The sequence below is a fragment of the Papaver somniferum genome, unplaced genomic scaffold (assembly GCF_003573695.1).
Source record: "Papaver somniferum cultivar HN1 unplaced genomic scaffold, ASM357369v1 unplaced-scaffold_70, whole genome shotgun sequence".
NCBI classification, from domain to species: Eukaryota; Viridiplantae; Streptophyta; class Magnoliopsida; order Ranunculales; family Papaveraceae; genus Papaver; species Papaver somniferum.
Window position 1 is genome coordinate 431,679 of NW_020649860.1, and position 22,983 is coordinate 454,661.

Consider the following 22,983-nt stretch of genomic DNA (forward strand, 5'->3'; position numbering starts at 1 on the left):
TGTAATTTCTGTTGCTTCAGAACCCATTCATCCGCACTTAGCAGCACCACCTCTCAATTTCAGATTCATCTGCATCTGCATCTGTTGTACCTAACATACATCTAGGTTAGTACTTCCTTCTCATTCTTCTTAAACCTGGACTGCAACTTAACATCATTACGACTTCACCGCCTGAGACAACAACACCACCATCAGTTCACCTCTTTTTGCAAATCTATCTACACCAATAGCACATCTAGCTTCAGTTCTCTGTAGTAACACCAACTTCCTGTATCTTTTCCAGCTCAAACCTAGGTATTGTGATCACCACCTGAGACACAACAGCCACATCAACATTTATTCAACCATCACCAGTTACTGCACCTGCAAGCCAACAACAACTTCATTTCCATCCATCTCAGGCACCAAATCCATCTTCCTGTCACCTGAATACCACCAGTTTACAGACCTCTACCACTCATACTAACAACTCAAATCCACCATCTTCTTCCACCTCTCTGTACTGTTCTCTATAGCACCAGAAGAAACAAATGAAACCCATTTGTAGCAGTAACATCATCTCTTCACAGCAATAATCAAACCCATTTTCCTCAATACCTAACCCAACTCTTAAATCTTCTCAGATCTTCAACCATACTCGAGTTCAAAGCCAACCCATCTCTGAATATTCTTATCAACAGCAAGAACATCATCTCCTCCATTACAAACCCTGATATCCATTTTCAATTTCCTCGGATTCAATTCTTCGATCTCCTTCTCATCGTCTCTATTCAACAGCAACAACTCCAGTTTCTTTTCTTCATTCTTCTCTGGGACTAAAACAACATCAAAACATGAAGTAGCAGCGACCTATTCCCTTCTTATCTTCCATTGAATTCGAGTTCATTAATTTCTTCCATCATCACTCAATTTCTTCATGAAGAGCCGCAACCATTCTGTTTCTCATTTTCAGGTAAACAAATGATAAGAGTGAAGATAAAACTTCTCTGATTTTTAGGGTTGTGTATGAATCAAAATAGACACAGGCACCCAATGATAGATATGGTTTTTTTTTATGTCAAAATTTTTATTGAAATAAAAAATTATTTAAAAGATAGTTTACGAGAAAAGAGGACACAGCAACCCCAAAAACTCACAAAATAATTTAAATCGAAAGTAAGATACATTTGGTAATTCTATAGAATTTAGAAAAAAAGGACGACTGACATAATTAATTCTTACACCCTAGTCCAATAAGCATCCACTCTTAGCCATTTTACCAGCTGCAAAATTTGCCTCACGGTAAGTGTGCACAAACTTAATAGTATCATAAAGACCTTTGGCATCAGACCATCTTTGCTGTGCAAACCAAGGCACATTATCTTCCTCCAAGGTTGTTATCACACTAGACGAATCAGTGCGAATCAAAATGTTTCTATAACCCCATTGAACAGCCCATTCGAGACCAAGATGAATCCCATACAGTTCCGCCATATAATTTGAAACAATTCTAAGACCAATACACATCGCGCCAACCACTTCAGAATTAACATTTCTAGCAACAACTCCATCCCCTGCAACCCCCGGATTGCCCCTTAAGGCACTGTCGCAACACAAAAAAAGTTGATTATGCATAGAAGGATGCCAACGACACTCCACAGGTTCCACCACTGTCAACCTACGATAGGTAACTCTGAAAAAAATCAGAATCTGCAAGTCTTTTACAGAATTGAACATACAACCCCTCATTCTTGCCGAGTAATCATGAATGAGATTGAATACTCGTTTTTTGAAAAATTTTTAGCACGGCTTTATCTTCTCATACACCATTTTGTTTCGTTGATACCACAATTCAGATCGCAGAACCAAATTAGAAACCAACAACAGATCTTTTACCATTCTACTACACCCTTTGGCTGCTTTGTTAGAAGAAATCAAATTATAATGAGGAGTAAGATTGAAAATACCTGAAATCCAATTCCAAGCCTTTTTAGCAAAGCTGCAGTTCCATAGAATGTGTTCTAGGAACTCTTCATCATTCTGACACACACAACATTTAGATGCAAGAGCGATCTTGAACCTGCTGCGAACTTTGTCAAGTGTTGCACAAGCTCCTCGAACAAATTTCCAGTTCTGAGCCGCTAGTGACGGATGGACCACACTCCTCCATAACAATATCGCCTCTACCATTATAGGATACTTCGTTCGAATCAGTTCCCTTGCAGATTTAACTGAAAAGTTACCTCTCAGATCAGGCATCCAGACTTTCCTATCCAAACCACCTTGTATTCTCAGTAATTCTTCCAGGAACACTCCGACATTTGTAAGGTCTTGACGGTGATCTCCCTGTAAAACCCACTGACCCTGCACAATAATGTCACAAAAACGAGCATCTCTATCCAGGTCTGTACGATTCAACACCTCAGCCAAAGTGGTGACTCCGTACCAAACATCAAAAAATAAAGAAGTGCTTCTCCCATCCCCAATAATACACTTGGTATTGTTAACTACATCATTATGCACCCAAAGAATTCCAGGGAGAATAAAGGATTTAACTCCAGCAACTTTGATACGCCCATCTCTACAAGTAAATTTGGATTCCAAGAAGCGAGCCCATTTTTTATCCGAAGCTCTAATAGACCACCACAGCTTCATAATCAATACCTTATTCATAGTTCGAAGACTAGAAATCCCAAGACCACCTTCCTTAACTGGAGAACATATTTTATCATAACTCACTACAAAAGCTCTCGAAAGATTGGAGTCACCCGACCAAAGAAAATTCCGAATAACTCGTTCACATTGTTGAATAAACTTCACCGGCCATTTATACACAGCCATGTTGTGTATAGAGTGGCGATAAAAAACAGATTATATAAGCACTACTCGATCTTGAAAACAGAGCATCTTACCTTTCATTACCGAGAGTTGGTCCTCCAATTTATCTACTACGTTGCTGATATGCCTATACTTCACAGCACCTGGCATCACTTTAACCCCCAAATAGCGGTCCGGAAAGTAAGTAATACCCATGCCCAAGAAATCAGCAATTGTTTGACGCCTATTTAAAGACCCCCCACCAAAATAAATCTTACTTTTCTCTCTACAAACACATTGACCAGAAGCGCGTTGATACATATCAAGTAACTTCACCAAATTAGTCACACTCTTCATATTACCCTTGCAAAAAATCATAATATCATCAGCAAAGAAAAGATGAGTTGGAGCTATACCATTGCGCCTTACCATATGAGTCATGTCTCTATTTTGAAAGAGTTCAGTAATGTTTCGGCTAAGAACATCCTCTATCAAAACAAAAATAAGAGGCGAAAGAGGGTCGCCTTGACGCAAACCTCTATTGATCTTGAAGTAACCTTCCGGGCTACCATTTAGAAGAATAGAAATACGGGAAGAATTCAGAATATTTAGAATCCAAGAACACCAATCTTCTGAAAAACCGTATTGACGAAACACCTCCATAACAAAGGACCAACTCACATTATCAAAAGCTTGAGAGATGTCCAGCTTAAGACCCAAATTACCATCCTTCCTTTTTATGTGCAATTCATTAACCATTTCCAATGCCAAACTGATATTTTCATGAATATTTCTCCCCTTCATAAAAGCCACTTGCTCCTCAGAGACAAAGTTACTCAAAACCTTACCCAGCCTCGTGGAAAGAATTTTAGTGAAAATTTTGAAGAAAAAGTTACTTAGCCCAATAGGCTGAAACTTCCTTAAACTATCTGTACCCCTTACCTTTGCAAGCAAAAGAATAGACTCGAATTTTCCCCATTAGGAATTTCCTTATTAGTCCAGCAAAACAAAACAGCCTTGAATAAATCCTGTTGAATAATGTCCTAACAGTGCCTATAAAAACACCCTGAGAACCCATCCGGACCTGGAGCACTATCCGCTCCCAAATCAAAAACCATCGGTTTAACTTCTTCCAAAGAAGGCATGGCATCAGGCATCTGACTCTCCTCTAGAGAAATAGAAGGATGATCATAATCAAACAACTGTTCTTCAATGGGAAGGACAACACCATTGAATTTAGCTTCATAGTAAGCAACCACATGGTCACGAAGTTGATCAGGCTTACTAATAGTCAAACCATCTTCCGCAACCAGCTCCGAGATAGTATTCGCACTCCTACAAATATTGATGGTGCTATGAAAATAAGAAGTATTGCTAGATCCCTCAAGAAGCCATTTACTACGTGACTTCTGCTTGAGCATAATATGTTGTTGCATACGAATATCTTGAACAACAACCAAAGCATCTTTCATAACATTCAATTTAGAAGTATTATGAGGATCATCATCAGAATTACGACTATCAACTTCAAATTTAAGATGAGCCTGCCTTAAACTGATATTTACATTGCCAAAAACATTTTGGTTCCACAATTTAATAGCCTCCTTCGAACGCTTTAATTTGAAAGTAAAAATAAAATCTGGATTACCATAAACAGGTGCACACCATGACGCTTCTACCATTTTCAAAAAATAAGGATGTGTAAACCACATTTTCTGAATTCGAAAAGGAGCCCGTCTTGGTCTAGGAGCAACAAAAAGAAAACCAAAAAGAGTCGAACGGTCAGAAACTTCCCTAGGAAGAGCTTTACACCTCCAATTCGAAAATTTATTCAACCAAGCTTCATTAATTATTGCACGATCCAACTTGCTAATAATACGCTGATTCCCAGATTGTCCATTCGTCCAAGTGAATTTACAACCCAACGAATCCGCTTCAAACAGATGATTATCATCCATCCAATCTGCAAACTCATTAATGCAAGAGGTCCTAGGCTCCCTACCACCTTTCTTCTCATCTCCACGAAGAACACAATTAAAATCCCCCATAATTAACCACAGCACATTCAAGTCCAGAACACATATTTGATGCCATAATCTTCTGCGGAAAACCTGAATATAGCTTGCACGAACAAAAGAAACAAAAACACCATCCACTTTAATAGTAATGGCCTGCTTGCTAGAATTTATCACCACTGGCTATTCAAAATCCTCTTTCCAGAGAATCCATATGTTACCAATACTACCCACTGAAGAAACTTAATGCAACTATTAAGTTGCGTGAATTAGTTATGGATATGGGCTATCTAGTTGTGTGTGGCTTGTCGGTTCCGAACAACCGACAACCCAATTCTCTGTTAGACTCATTTGTCAGTTATGAGAAACTAACAATACATTCTTCACCTCCTTCTTGCGCAGCCTAGTCTGCTCCAAGTATGGCTCGCCTGTGAATCAACCTTTTTGGCCTTTACGCTCCAATTTGACGTTTTCTTCTTCTTTTGCTCATAATGACTCCATTGCACCTAACAAACTCAAAAGCAAACATAAAATACATAATTTACAAGAAAAATAGCAAAGAAAGCATAAACAATAGATAAATATCAAGGTGTTCACAACACCTATCAAATTCCCCCACACTTAGACTTTGCTAGTCCTAGAGCAAATCAAACAAAACAATTCTAAAACATACATATAACAAGCCTTTGAACCCCTAGGTGTCCCTAGTGGATGAGTTATAGACTCGTGAGGGTTTACTAGAGGTATACCCACAAAACCTACTTTTCCAACTTACAAGTTCTCCGAAATGATATCATCCAAACCATGGAATGTACAAACAGACAATCTTAAAGTGAACATAAGTTCAACAAATCAAGTTTCACATAATTGCTCTGTACTTTAGAGGAAAGAGAATGTCTGAAATTTGCTCTTTTTGGCAATTTTAGAAAACTCGGTTTTTTCACGTTTAGGGTTTTCAATTTTCACGTATTTGGATCATCAGTTTCATCTCCTTGATTCATGATGATTCATACAACAGTTAATGAACAGGCTTATCAATCAATAGATGGGGGATTTTCGGATTCAACCCAAACAAAAACCCTAACCTATGCCGATAAGGTTTCGGGGAAAAAACAGCTTCCGACTACAACTTTAGATTTGTCTAAGTTACCAATCCCTACCATAAAAGAGGGGGTTAGCAGTTGTTATACCTGATTCTTTCTATGATGAAGGTTGTGAGTTACGTAAATTCAGTCTTATAGGTCTCTTAGATCTAAAGGGTGTTAAATTTCAAGATGTGAAAAATAACTTCCAACAACAATGGAAGTTAGGCCATGATTGTGTGCAGTTCGTTCCCATGAATAGCGGATTATTTGTCATTAAGTTGCAATCTCAGGAAGACAAAGACATGATTCTTAACGTGGAAGCATGGTTTTTTGAACAACAAAAGCTTAATCTCATGGAATGGTTTCCAGGTTTTGATGCAGACAAACATAAAACTTCTCATGCTACTGTATGGGTTAAGTTTCCTGGCTTGCCTGTGGAATACTTGATTTAAAAGACGCTGATGTCTATAGGTAAAACCCTTGGAACACCTATTGTGGTTGATAAATGTACTCTTTCTCATGATCATGGATATTTTGCTTCAGTCCTTATTGATATAAACTTTGCCGAGCTCAACACAGATGCAGTTCATGTAACAGTGGGGGGTTTGGATTTCTGGCAGAATTTTGAGATACACAATAAGCCTAAGTTTTGTTCTAAGTGTAAGTTTATTGGTCATTCTGATTCAGAATGCCGTAAGAAATCAAAGAACATTGTTAACAATTTACAAATTCAGAATGCTTCTCAAGGTCAGGTGAATGGCACTAAGAAGTCAACTGAAGATGTGCGTCGACAACATGGGGGTGTGGTTGACATTACGTCCCATACATCTGATGCGGTTCAGTATCGGCTAAACAATGAAGAGTTATCTAATGTTGTTCAAGAAAATGGGAATATTTTTGGGGGCAATAATGTTCCTAATGGTAGCACTGTATGGAAGGAAGCAGGGCGAAAGAAAAAAGGAAAGAAAGCTCCAGTCATTCCTTTTGTTCCTGAAATTTTTGTGGAGAAATCTGATGTTGTGCATGGTCATCATGGGAGTACGTTTTCTCAGCTTACTGCTGATGACTATACACTAGCAGATGGCGTACAACACAATAGTAAACAACAAGCTGAATTCAGTTCGGAAAGCCTTGAACTTCTTGCAAAACTCAAAGCTCAAGTGGAACAAGCTATTGAATTAAGTGTTGAAGAGTGTATTGTTTTGGAACTTGGAAAAAAAATGGAAGAAGATTTAGCTAATTTAAAGAAGATTCGTGAGGACTTGGAAAGAACTACACAGGCGAAAGTTAATGCTGGTGGAGTTTTATCACCGAACAAATTCAGTGTGTTACAAAGGAGGTGGAAATACTTAAGCTCATTTATGAGAGGAGTTTTTGCTGGATTCTTTGGTGTTTTAAAGTGTGAAGGAATTTAGAAGTTTAGTCTTCTTTTGTTTTTTTCTCTGTTTATTTTTCTTCAGTTTTGAGAAGCTATTTATTTTACCCTTTTGGTTTATGGGGGTAGGGTGCTTGTGTCCCCTGCTTGTAATTCTTGTAATTACGTTTTTTTGCTTAATAAACTATTGGACTTAGCAAAAAACAAAAAAAACAGACAATGCATGAGTTTGTTAAACATAAACTTTTGTAAAAGAAACAAGATCTAAATGTAAACTCCCACATATCTCAGTTTCAATGAACATCTACAACTCACTCTTGCCAAACAACCAATCACCCCATAGCTGCAAGACTATCTGCCTCTCATATCTCAGTTTCAATGAACATCTATATGGATTTCTACAACTAAAATTTGTGGCTCTAGGTTCAATAAATTAGTTTCTATTTCAATAAGTTATTGGTTCTAATTATGAGTGAAAATACTCTATAATAAAGTTCTAAGTAACATTTGGGATCTATCAGTTCACTAATAGAAGCAAGTCTCCCCTCTATGCCTAGTGATACAAGAATGCAGTTGCCCTGTCTAGGTTCGTGACGCCTGACAATGCCTACCTACGTAACAAGTATCACAGGAACACACAAGAATTACCAACCTCACTATTCCCCAGTGCTGGATTAACTAAATACTAATTTATTAAGATTAATTAGTCTCTAAACTTTTATTTGAATTGGTGTAAGTCTTATAAATTTACTTCGTAAAATATATAAATAGTTCACATCATTTTAAACAATTTAATCATCAAAATTTATTTAATTTATTTATGTTTATCATTATTCTTATTTATTTATTTTATCAATATAAGTAATCCAATTTCGATTTCACGTCAATTTATACTATATATATAAAATTTTCAAATATTTATTTTATCAACTGTGTTATTATTCTCATTATTTTTAAGTTGATAGTCCAATTGGTACAATGAGCCTCAATCTTTTAAAATATAATTCTACATTCAAGTAAGGATTGACATAATAGATTTTATTTACTCAGATTGGATCTGTATACTATATCTTGTTAAATATTGGCGTTGATAATTTAACATAATTTAATTTTGAGTCTGCATAAAATTTTAATGTCTTAATAGTCTTTAGATTTTTCTATTAATGTAAAGTATCCTATTAGTATACAAATTTATCTTATTTTAATTCTAGTATAACACTAAGCATCCGATTACTATTATTACTGTTTCATGTATATTTGTTTCTTTTTAAAGATTTACTAAATCATTTGTTAGACTAAATATAATTTCGATGCAAGGTTACTAACAAGTTGAGTCTTTTTATTTTTATACATTATATCTTCATCTTTCGTCTAACGCCTAATAAGTATATTAACTATCTAGCTTAAATGCAAAATATCTATTCCTAAGTTGTCATTAGTTTAATTTATAATACTTAATCGTAGATAAGCGTAAATAATTTTCCATAGCTATTTAATTATAATTATTATTTTTATCGTCATATATCCTTATTGAAATTTTAGTTAAGTTAAGTCCAATATGATATTAATTGACACATGTTTTTTTTTCTAGGTCAAAATGGTTTATTAAAGCAAAAAAACGTAATTACAAGAATTATAAAATGGGAGGCTCTAGGCCTCCCTACCCCTATAAACCAAAGGGGCAAAAAAACACAAAAAACTCATAAAATAAGCTCCTAAAAAATAACACAATGATAAATTAATTGACACATGCTAACATTACATTATTAAAATTATTATTACTATAATTTTCATTTATAATTACTATTATAATATTTTTATTATTAACGTTGATGGTTGAACTATTATTCTAACTACTCTTACAAACATTATTAAGTCCAAACAATATTATAAACATTTATGTAATTATAGAATGTTGACTCTACGTATAATTCAAGGTATTCAATAAATTTCCATGTGAGTTCCAACATCTATCAATAACACTAATCTCACTATTTTTAGTATTGAATTGTCTACGTGTTCACACTTTTTAGATTAATTATTCTCAAATCCTTATTAGCTAAAGTTATTGGTGTACCCTACAATTTTTACTTCAATATATAAAAAAAACAACCAAACAACCAAATCAAATAATTCTTTTAATTATTAACAGCTTTTAGTGATTAAGATTTATCTCACAAACCCAACCCAGTTTTAAACTAATCTAGTTCACTAACTGGCACTGGTTATTACTATATTTTCCCATGTAAGATCCAATAGTGAGCTCTGATACCAACATTGTAGCGCCCCCAAAGCTAGCAGCTGACTAGTCCAAGAGATTAACTAAACACAGAGGCACCAAAAATCTAAATCATATACTTAAGCATTCAATTAAGAAATCTGCTCAAAACTTAACCCAAAAACTAGCCCCACTCTGACATATATATACATACAAGAACTCCTCTCAGATGATACATATAAAATAGTCATTTGGTTTACAAATAGAATATACAACATATTAAACATAGCATAAGTTAACCAACTAACGAAATCAACCCGTGAAGCTTTCGCTGCGCAACTCTGATCTGTCTCTGAAACTGAAAGTGGGAGTGGGTGAGCACATCATCCCTAAAAGGGGTGCCCAGTAGAAATAACATTTAACTTTCAAGAAATCATGGCAAGACATGGAAAACAATACATGTTTTCCCAAACATTAACAAGTGACCAAGTCACTGACATAAACAAACATGTATATGGACAAGCTCCTTCTTAAAGTAATTTATAATATGGTTGTAAATTCCGAACTCGCAAATTCACACCTAATAGATATTGATGTCACCAATTCCGAACTCGCAAACTGATGGCCTATAATAAGCATAAAAGATCGAAAGTAAGTAGGTATAAATGCGAAGGAGCGTATCCTATATACCACAGGTGGAAATTCATATTTCCCATAATAATTCATAATGACATTCATAACATTACAAGTCCTTTCCAAACCATGGAAAGATAAAAGAATCGACAGAACAATCATAATACAAACTAAACAATGCATGGAATGCACAAACAGACAATGCATGAGTTTGTTAAACATAAACTTTTGTGAAAGAAACAACAATGATTTCAAAAGAGCTAAATGTAAACTCCCACATATCTCAGTTTGAATGAACATCCACAACTCACTCTTGCCAAACAACCAATCACCCCATAACTGCAAGACTAGCTCCTCTCATTGGATTATTGTATCTAATTCACTTTGTTAGAGCATAGATCGGTTGAACCCGCCAAGCGTTGGTATGTCAAGTTTGGTTGTCATATTTTAGTGAATCAAACCTCATTTTAAGAGTCGCTTGATTATGTACAAGCAAGGAGCTTGAAAGTATTAAGATATGAGACATTACAAGTATTGCAAAGTCTTGAAGATGTGAAGAAGCAAGGAGTTACAACGACAACAATCATCCTTCCACTTGAGGTTAGTGATATTTGACTTGAACTGTTTCATTCCCTAACATATCTTTCAAGTCGTGCATATTGAAAACAAAACTGCGAAGCATATTTGAACTCTAGATAGACATAATATTAAGGAATACAATACGAGGTTTATTGCTTAACCATTAAATTTGTAGATAAGACATCGCCATAATTATTTGAATGCTATTGTGATTATGTATGGGTATGAGGTGATGATTTCATATTAGGGAACAATGTTTTACATGTGTTCTAAGGAAGTAAGTTCATAAACTTGTTTGTGAACCGAAAAGGAAATTTCCAGGTGTTATTGGTTTTGTTATTCATTGCATATCTTATGAACAACCAATATGTGTGATTGAGTATAACCGCTCACAACTTGTTTCTGTTCTTGGTAGAACTATTCACAAAGGCCTGACTTATGTATTGGTATGACTTTTATTAGTGAAACTGATCTTAAGTAATCACCTGAGATGGAATGATCGGGTTTGTGATTTTATGTCTGACCAAATATGGGAAAGGGGAACCGATCCTAGTAAGAGGTGCACTACATCACAAAGGGGAACTGATCCTTGTATGGGGTGCAGCAAGGTTTATAGCAGAAAGGGGAACCGATACTATGGACATGTGCAACACTTTTTTAGGCAAAGGGGAACCGATCCTATGGATATGTGCAACACATATAAGTTAGATACCATATATATGTGGGGAACCGATCCTAGTACCTAGTCAACCGAATTTTGGAAAGCTAGTGTGACTATGCACAATACTCACATGGAAGGTAGAATCGAAATTTGTTTTGGTAGAACCGTTAAACCCATGATTGTGATTGAATGTTTTTTGATCAATCACATAGTTCTTGAAAGTCAGATGAACCAATTCTAAACTTGTTTGGAAGTGTGGCAAATCGGTTTCAAGGTTGTAAGTGTGAAAGAGAACTTACAAAGTAAGGATGTCGACATACTTTGAACACGTGTTGTGAATGTTTATTTCTTTAATTGTTCAAAGTTATTCCTTAATAGTTAAGGGAAGAGAATCCCAGGATCGAAACATAAGTAAGTTAAGAATCTTTTAATTAAGGTTATTAATTTCATTTTGTAGGGAAATATAAGAATTAGTAATGTGCATTTACTAATTAGATTTTCCGAGAGATTTCGATCATTATTTTTGGACAGAGCATTTCCAGAAATTATGGAAACCGAATTTGTTCTTTAATGAATATCTTGAGAATATTTCCGGTTTTGGAAATTCCTTGGTGTCCAAACTTCCTTATCTATAAATACTTGAAGCTTTCCTTTCTAGCAAATTAATCCTTCGTAACAACAGACTTCCTCTTTTGTTGTTGTTACTGGTGTAGACGCCTATTCGGAGAGGATAGTAACCTAATTAGGCGAAATCTCTTACGGCCGCTCAGTTTAAAGTCTTCTTTGGGATTGAGAAGCTCTAGCGTGTACCGTTGGTGGGAAACTAGATAATTGCGGTTTATCTTTTGTTTTCGATTGATTTGATTGACTAACAGTGGTTGAAATCTGAATGCACCTAGCTTGTTTATGCTTGAGAATCTTCTCTTCTGATATAAGATTCACTCAAACTAGTTCAGAGTTTCGACATGGATCTTTAGACTGTTGTTAGTTCTAAAGACGATCTTGTGATAATCCATTGTTAACAGACTCCGTTATGTGCGTGATTGATTACAAGAGATTCAAGTGATTCTGTGCAGGTTTTTATTGAATATTTGAGAAGATTTGAAGACAATGAAGATATTGAAGATCTGACTTGGGTTTATAATCTTTGGTGTGCACAATACTTGTTTCGGTAAAAGAGGATCCAATTAATAATCGGTTTATCCTTGTGGTAGATTGGATTGATTAATTAAGTAGATCGGCATCAACACAATTCTTTGGATTAAGTGTGTTGTTGGCTTAATCTTAAACGATTACTTCGGTAATTGAACATAAGATAGATCTAAGGACCTGACGAAGGAGTTTATGTTAAGATAAACCGAAGATCCTTTGTCCGACTCATATCACTTGGTTGAAGAGAGTTTATACCAAACAGATTTGTTGTTCCTTTACTGTTTGGAACACGAACCAAAGGAATTGTTCCAAGTACGTGACTTATTTATAAGTTGCAGGCGTGGAAATACAGACGGAACTAGGTGAACTATAGGTTTAGTTGCTTGGTCTCAACTATACGAAGTTAGGTGTAATTTTGTGTAGCGGCTTAATCCTGAGAGTATTCAATTCTGGACAAGGTCCCGAGGTTTTTCTGTATTTGCGGTTTCCTAGTTAACAAAAGCTTGTTGTGTCATTTAATTTATATTTCCGCATTATAATTGTTTTATTATAATTAAAGTAAATTACACAAATGTTAATTCCTATTTACTTGATAAGTGAATCCTATTGTGTTTTCGTTGTTGTATTGTCTCGATCTCGTATCCATAGATGATCACACGAAGTGTGAACCGATTAGTTGTATTGTCTCGACTCTGTCCATAGACAATCATTTTCGGAGAAAGGACTTATAGGTAGGAAAAGTTTTAGCTTGAGGTATATTTGGGTACCCTCGCCTTTTCGCACTTCACCAGTTCCATTAGTTATAACTGCATCCCAGTTCAATAAAATAACACAGGAAGACAGCTCATAACAACAACAACATCACAATTAATTGATTCAACCACAGTTTCAATACTCCCTCTAACTCCAGTTCTGCAATTTCAACCACAAAGACAACACCGCCACCTTTAACTGCTACTCATCATAACACTACATTTGCATGATCCCATTTTCAATTTCCATTTCACATGTACAATCAAACTCAAATACAACTCTAACTCCATCTACTCCTGCACCTCCGAATACTAACACCAACAATTCCATTTCATATAATTGCAACCCTAACAATCTACTTCTATCAGTTCAACAGTATAATCACCAAATTCAACTAACTATAACTTCAACTCAACTCCATTAACAACATCATCTTTACAACTGCGTATCTCCATCTCAATATTATTCACCACAATAATTCGGTAAATACCATTCACAAACACACACATCCATCTCAGACCTTACTTCAATTATCAACTATCCATACACAATTAATTAAATTACATAACTCTAATAATGAATTCAGAAGAAAAATTACCTCAATCCATTACGCTTAAGCAATAAGCAGTACCATCCTCATAATGACTTCATCATCCATCTGAGCTTAAAATACAAAACTATAATTATCGAAGTTAAGCTATTCTTCAACCTTAACTCTTAATTCACATCAAAACCACCTCCAATTAATCTTCTAAACTCTCAATTTCATCTTCCACGACTTTTCGTACAAACCCTAATTTCATTCCCAAATCAAGACTTCCCCAAATCGAGCCAAAAACAGCAACCTAAGTCTTCATATCAACAAACCCATCTCAAATCCCCTTCATAAGATATTGATTCCATTTTATAATTCTTCTTTGATTTCTTCTAGAACCCTAACTCTCGGTTCAAACATCAAAACAACTTCAAAGCTTCAATCGAACCTCTACCCATGACTCTTTATCTAACCGTAGCTCTAGAATTCATCTTCTAAAACTCCAGACTTTAATCCACTTTACGAACCCTAATTTATAGTTTACAGCAGCATCACTTTTCTTCAACTCAATCGAGGATTCTAACCAAATCCCAACTATGAACTCATCAATACCACACTCGATTGATTGGATTTACTAAATGTCTGTAAGTTTTCTGAACAGAGATTTCATCTATGAATCACCAGAGAAAAGAAGAAGAAGAAAGAGAGAAAAGAAAAGAGAAGATAAGAAACAAGAAGAAAAGATAGAAGACTTATCTTCTCTACCGGGTGAAGATAAGAACAACGAGAATTATTAACGCACCCAAGAATTTGATAAGGGCAGCCATTCGGTTTATAAGAGAAATGACAATTCTACCCTTCGTGTTAATATGATGATATCCGAATGACATGTTCGAGTAGTCCATTTCGCATAACATTTCGAGACCTATTCAATGATATTAGTTTCGTATCTAGATCGTTTTTAGATTAGTTTCTAGTAATTAAAATCTATATTAACTAATTGAGTCCTTAGCGGGTAAATCGTCTCTTGATCATCTCTTGACCGGTCTAATAGCGTTGACGAGCTTGCGGGTATTTACATTCTCCCCACCTTATATATTTTCGTCCTCGAAAATTGAACCACCCTTCTAGTCTTCAAAAATTCCCCACCTTATAGAGAACTACTATCTCTCAACTAAGCGTAAACAACACGAAACAAAGCACAAACCTATATGGATTTCTACAACTAAAATTTGTGGCTCTAGGTTCAATAAATTAGTTTCTATTTCAATAATTTACTGGTTCTAATTACGAGAGAAAATACTCTATAGTAAAGTTTCTAAGTAACATTTGGGATTTATCAGTTCACTAATAGAAGCAAGTCTCCCCTCTATGCCTAGTGATACAAGAATGCAATTGCCCTGTCTAGGTTCGCGACGCATGACAATGCCTACCTACGTAACAAGTATCACAGGAACACAAAATAATTACCAACCTCACTATTCCCCAGTGCTGGATTAACCAAATATTAATTTATTAAGATTAATTAGTCTCTAAACTTTTATCGTAACTGGTGTAAATCTTATAAATTTACTTCGTAAAATATATAAATAGTTCACATCATTTTGAACAATTTAATCATCAAAATTTATTTTATTTTATTTCTGTTTATCATTATTATTATTTATTTATTTTATCAGTATAAGTAATCCAATTTCGATTTCACGTCAATTGATAGTATATATATATTTTCCAAATATTACTTTTATCAACTGTGTTATTATTCTCATTATTTTTAAGTTGATATTCCAGTTGGTACACTAAGTCTCAATCTTTTAAAATATAATTCTACATTCACGTAAGGATTGACATAATAGATTTTATTTACTCAGATTGAATCTGTATACTATATCTTGTTAAATATTGGCGTTGATAATTCAACATGATTTAATTTTGAGTCTGCATAAAATTTTAACATGTCTTAATAGTCTTTAGATTTTTCTATTAATGTAAATTATCCTATTAGTATACAAATTTATCTTCTTTTAATTCTAGTATTACACTAGGCATCCGATTACTACTATTATTGTTTCACGTATATTTGTTTCCTTTTAAAGATTTACTAAATCATTTGTTAGACTAAAGATAATTTCGATGCAAGGTTACTAACAAGTTGAGTCTTTTTATTTTTATACATTATATCTTCATCTTTTACGTCTAACGCCTAATAAGTATATTAACTGTCTAGCTTAAACGCAAAATATATTCCTAAGTTGTCATTAGTTTAATTTACAATACTTAATTGTAGATAAGCGTAATATTTAATCATAATTATTATTTTTATCGTCATATATCCTTATTGAAATTTTAGTTAAGTTAATTCCAATATGATATTAATTGACACATGCTAACATTACTTTATTAAAATTATTATTACTATAATTTTCATTTATAATTACTATTATAATATTTATATTATTAAAATTGATGGTTGAACTATTATTCTAACTACTCATACAAACATTATTAAGTCCGAACAATATTATTAACATTTATGTAATTACAGAATGTTGACTCTACGTATAACTCAAGGTATTCAATAAGTTTCCATGTGAATTCCAAGATCTATCAATAACACTAATCTCACTATTTTTAATATTGGATTGTCTACGTGTTCACACTTTTTAGATTAATTATTCTCAAATCCTTGTTAGCTAAAGTTATTAGTGTACCCTACAATTTTTACTTCAATATATAACCAAACAAACAAATCAAATAATTATTTTAATTATTGATAGCTTTTAGTGATTAAGATTTATCTCACAAACCCAACCCAGTTCTAAACTAATCTAGTTCACTAACTGACACTGACTATTCCTATATTTTCCCATGTAAGATCTAATAGTGAGCTCTGATACCAACACTGTAGCGCCCCAAAAGCTAGCAGCTGACTAATCCAAGAGATTAACTAAACACAGAGGCACTAAAAATATAAATCATATACTTAAGCATTCTATTAAGAAATCTGCTCAAAACTTCACCCAAATACTAGACCCGCTCTAAAAAAAATATACATACAAGAAATCCTCTCAAATGATACATATACAATATTCATTTGGTTTACAAATAGAATATACAACATATTAAACATAACAGAAGTTAACCAACTAACGAAATCAACCTGTGAAGCTTTCGCTGTGCAACTCTGATCTGTCTTTGAAACTGAAAGTGGGAGTGGGTGAGCACATCATCCCTAAAAGGGATGCCCAGTATAAACAACATTTAAGTTTCAAGAAATCATGGCAAGACATGGAAAACAATACATGTTTTCCCAAACATTAGCAAGTGACCAAGTCACTGACATAAACAAACATGTATATGGACAAACTCCTTCTTCAAACAATATAATATATGGTTGTAAATTCCGAACTCGCAAATTCGCACCTAATAGCTATTGATGTCACCAGTTCCGAACTTGCAAACTGATGACCTAAAGTAAGCATAAAAGCTCAAAAGTAAGTAGGTATAAATGCGAAGGAGCGTATCCTATATACCACAGGTGGAAATTCTTATTTCCCATAACAATTCATAATGACATTCATATCATTACAAGTCCTTTCCAAACCATGTAAAGATAAAAGAATCAACAGAATAATCATAATACAAACTAAACAATGCATGGAATGCACAAACAGACAATGCATGAGTTTGTTAAACATTAACTTTTGTAAAAGAAACAACAATGATTTCAAAAGAGCTAAATGTAAACTCCCACATATCTCAGTTTCAATGAACATCTACAACTCACTCTTGCCAAACAACCAATCACCCCATAGCTGCAAGACTATCTCCTCTCATTGGATTATTGTATCTAATTCACTTCACCAGTTCCATTAGTTATAACTGCATCCCAGTTCAATACAATAACACAGGAATACTACATTTGCATGATCTCATTTTCAATTTCCATTTCACATGTACAATCAAACTCAAATACAACTTCAACTCCATCTACTCCTGCACCTCTGAATACTAACACCAACAATTCCATTTCATATAATTGCATCCCTAACAATCTACTTCTATCACTTCAACATTATAATCACCAAATTCAACTAACTATAACATCAACGCAACTCCATTAACAACATCATCTTTACAACTGCTTATCTCCATCTCAATATTATTCACCACAACAATTCAGTAAATACCATTCACAAACACACACATCCATCTCAGACCTTACTTCAATTATCAACTACCCATACACAATTAATTAAATTACATAACTCTAATAATCAATTCAGAAGAACAATTACCTCAATCCATTACGCTTAAGCAATAACTAATACCATCCTCATAATGACTTCATCATCCATCTGAGCTTAAAATACAAAACTATAATTATCGAAGTTAAGTTATTCTTCAACCTTAACTCGTAATTCACAGCAAACCCACCTCCAATTAATCTTCTAAACTCTCAATTTCATCTTCCCTGACTTTTCATACAAACCCTAATTTCATTTCCAAATCAAGACTTCCCCAAATCGAGCCCAAAACAACAACCTAATCCCCTTCCTAAGATATCGATTCCATCTTCTAATTCTTCGTTGAATTCTTCTATAACCCTAACTCTCGGTTCAAACATCAAAACAACTTCAAAGATTCAATCGAACCTCTACCCATGACTCTTTATCTAACGGTAGATCTATAATTTATCTTCTAAAACTCCAGACTTTAATCCACTTTACGAACCCTGATTTCTAGTTTACAACAACATCACTTTTCTTCAACTCAATCGAGGATTCTAACCAAATCCCAACTATGAACTCATCAACACCACGCTCGATTGATTGGCTTCACTAAATTTCTGTAAGTTTTCTCAACAGAGATTTCATCTCTGCATTGCCAGAGAAAAGAAGAAGAAGAAAGAGGGAAAAGGAAAGAGAAAATAAGAAAAAAGAAGAAAAGGAATAAGACTTATCTTCTCGACCGGGTGAAGATAAGACCAACGGGAATTATTAACGCACCCAAGAATTTGATAAGGGCAGCCATTCGGTTTATAAGAGAAATGATAATTCTACCCTTCGTGTTAATCTGATGATATCTTCTTCGTCTGGTATCCGAATGACATGTTCGAGTATTCCATTTCACATAACATTTCGAGATCTATTCAATGATATTAGTTTCGTATCTAGATCGTTGTTAGATTAGTTTCTAGTAATTAAAATCTATATTAACTAATCGAGTCCTTAGCGGGTAAGTCGTCTCTTGATCATCTCTTGACCGGTCTAATAGCGTTGACGAGCTTGCGGGTATTTACATTCTCCCGGACTTATATATTTTCGTGCTCGTAAATTTAACCACCCTTTTAGTCTTCAAAAACTCCCCACCTTATAGAGAACTACTATCTCTCAACTAAGCGCAAACGACACGAAACAAAGCACAAACCTATATGGATTTCTACAACTAAAATTTGTGGCTCTAGGTTCAATAAATTAGTTTCTATTTCAATAAGTTACTGGTTCTAATTACGAGAGAAAATACTCTATAATAAAGTTTCTAAGTAACATTTGGGATCTATCAGTTCACTAATAGAAGCAGGTCTCCCCTTTATGCCTAGTGATACAAGAATGCAGTTTCCCTGTCTAGGTTCGCGACGCCTGACAATGCCTACATATGTAACAAGTATCACAGGAACACATAAGAATTACCAACCTCACTATTCCCCAGTACTGGATTAACTAAATATTAATTTATTAAGATTAATTAGTTCTAAATTTTTATCGTAACTGGTGTAAGTCTTATAAATTTACTTCGTAAAATATATAAATAATTCACATCATTTTGAACAATTTAATCATCAAAATTTATTTTATTTTGATTTCCAATATTATATATAATAATATGATATTTAAAATAAGATTAACTTATTTGTTACAATTTCCTATTTTAGGAATCGTACAAAGCTGTAGTTGGTAACCTAACAACAACAGCTTTGCCCCAACACCTTTTTGAATAGCAATAGCTAACCTATGAAAGATAAAACTTCCTAGGCCGCTACCAGCATCATTGTTAACTAAACAGTTTTTCAAACGTTTAAAAAAACATACAAAATCTTCACTAAGCTCCCCTAAGGTAGTAAAAACCAAAATCCCCAAACCATAGCCATGCGAGGCACAAACATCCCAATATTTAGTACTCTTACGCTGAATTGCTTTTGAAATAGCTTGACCTGGAATAAAAGCACGAGTACCCTCACCTGTGAAGGGTGAGACACCTGTAACATCCATACATGCGTCTTTCCCATTTTCCCAGTTGCAAACAAGGATGTCTGCTGGACGCAAATCCTTGCTTTTATCTGATAAAATACCCAAATTAACTTCCTTGCGCGCGGGCACACCAGATTTGTAACAGATATCAACAGATACATCACGTACAAGGTCATGACGAAACTTGAGGCCTACATCGTTGGCATAATGAAGAGCATGATCACCAAAGATATCCATAGGTCTACTGCAACTAGAGCACAAGCCTCCCTCAACAAACAGGGGGATACCAAGCCGATAGCAAACAACCGCTCTGAACTGTCTTGGCCCAAGGCATTGATCAAGTCCACTAATGGGAACGTCCAAGAGACAATCTTATGCATGTTTGACTCGGTTACATTGCCACAGAATGGAAACTCTTTCAGATAAGGAAAATTGGACAGGGATTTGCTTCTTAACCGCGTCAAAATATGTGACTGCCAAGGAGTGCATAGAAGGGGGGGTAGTATCATCGACACAATAGGTAGAAGACAATCCACATACCTGAATAAAGTTCTGAAGAGCCACATGATAAGCACAACCGTTATCTGCTGAGAATAAGCTACCAAGAATCACCTTCTGCACCGAAGTAGTCTGACTCATAGAGGCCAGATAACAGTAGGCATGAGTGTCCCCCATAGTGTAGATACCAAGGCCACCATCTTTGATGGGCAAGGTAGCTAGCCTATGTTGTAGAGGCCCAAAACCAGCACCATCTCCCGTGACTAAAAGCCTCAAGTACTGGAATAGATGGTCATAAAAAAGATCAGTAGCCTGTTGCAGAGCTGCAGGGTTGGTCGTACGCATAGCAAAGTATAACATTGACACACCAGCACAATTGCGGAGTAACAACATCTCACTTTGAGGGTCCTTGAGTTTTTTGATGGCTGACATTAACTGGACGGTCTTGTACACCCTGTTCACCACCATGTCACTTATGAAGTTCAAGTCCAGACTCAAAGGACCGCCCAAAAAATTAACACCATTACAAGGCCTACCAATACCAATGAGAAATACACCTTCAACAATACTTCTTGGATTAACGGAGGGCCAAAAGACCTCTGTTTTCTTAATATTGAGATGTAACCCTCTACTCGCCCCTTCCGATTCAATTATACTCAAGGCTTTAGCCACCTCTAGTGTGTCATCGATAATTGTACCATGATCAAGGTACCAGGCATGCAAGTCCAGTTTACAACGAGAAGTAATGGACTTCACAAGAGGGTGAAGTGTCAAAGCAAACAAAAGGAGGCCAAGTGGATCACCTAGTTGGATGCCAAGAGCGGAAGACAAAATATATTGGTCATAATAAAGCTTAGCAGGCCTGGCATAACAAAATTCAACACAACGAGAAATACCTGGACAATGAAGACGAACCTCCCTAATGAGATGAGTTCTGCACACCATATTGAAAGCATTAGAGAAGTCAATAAGCAGCATTGACATCTTATCCGAATGACCTTTCAACTCCAACAAACCATTTACAACATGTAAAATACTCTCCCCCCTACCGACATACCAACACCAAACTGATGATCGCCTAAATAAGATGTCATATCCTTACCGACAGAGAAGGCAGCCACCATAGAGACCATACGACGTCAGATAGTACCAACTGCAATAGGCCTCAACCCACCACCGGGTTTGAGTAATGGTATAAGAGGTGAACTAGCAATGAACTCACTCGAAGAATTAGGGCATTTTCCTGCCAACCAAATATTGACAACCCCTATAATCGAGGCCAATAACTCGTCCGCAATTGATGCTGCTGCTCCACTCAATGCGTCAATTAAATGTTGAGCACGCAATCCATCTCGGCCACAGGAAGTACCTTTTTGGAAACCTTTTATGGCGCCAAGGACTGCTCTAGAGTCGACCGTAATGGGTTCACTACCAACAGCCTCGGTTGGTATAGAAGGTGGAAGGGTATCAGGGTGTTTAGATTGAAGTTCATGTGAAGTATTCTCATCACGAGGAGCGACGCCGCTCGACGACAACAATCGAATTGCAGCTGCATAGTGGACATGCCTTATTTTCTTCTGGCAAACAATCAAATTAGCACACACCGACTTCTTCTTGTCTACCTATTTAGAGGATCGTTGCTGGCAGGAAATGTGCAACATCTTGTTGATCAGAGTGTAACACCCATTAGGTTCTTTCCACACCGTGAGAGCCTGATGTATAGCAGAAATATGTAGCTTCTTCTTGTTACCTGACTTCTCCTCCCTATTCTGTTTAAGTTGATACACCGAAAAAGTACATAATGGCAGCAAGATCAAACGTATCCAGACAGTTGTGTCCGTGGGTTTACTCAACACTCGATCAAGGCAGGCTTTTAATGTCCTAGAAAAGTGCAGTCTGCACTGATGAGGGATACTGGAAATAGTGGTGAAACGTCTCTGAAGTGCGATATTTAGCAGGTATTTTGAAAGATAGAAAGAATCATCTTCCACAACAGGATTAACACCACTTTCTACAGCAACAGAAGCTTGTGCGGGTCTGTCCAAGCCATAAATTAGAAAAATCAGGGGAAGAGCCATTGATAGGTCCGGCAATGATATCAGAATGAATCCCAGGATGACCCTTACACGGAATTCTCTATGCATGCAATTTCATACACTGACTGCAAAGCCACATGCGCAGTTGATGAAGAACTCTCTCCCATGCACGATAAACTTGCAAATCGGTGGAAATTAAGGCTCTGCAACTGCTCCTGTTGTCCGCAGAGTGAAAATGCATGTCTTGCAGATGCTTGAAGAACGACCCCTTGACGTAACCCCTACCATTTACACCATCCAGACAACCATCGATATTTTTGAACGGATAATGGCAATGTCCATCATGCAACCCAGCATCTTCATTTAGAGGAATTTGAGGCGCGACAGAAGCAGGAG

General features: G+C 35.6%; 1 protein-coding gene across 1 annotated transcript; it reads right to left on the reverse strand.

Moving 5' to 3' along the window:
- Nucleotides 1–241: 241 nt before the first annotated feature.
- Nucleotides 242–3,555, reverse strand: LOC113343973. Its single transcript, XM_026588042.1, has 6 exons — nt 2,892–3,555; nt 1,826–2,690; nt 1,260–1,582; nt 633–815; nt 364–425; nt 242–310 (listed from the first exon to the last, which is right to left on the reverse strand). The coding sequence occupies exons 1-6, from the start codon at nt 3,553–3,555 to the stop codon at nt 242–244; spliced, it is 2,166 nt and encodes a 721-aa protein (XP_026443827.1).
- Nucleotides 3,556–22,983: the final 19,428 nt, after the last annotated feature.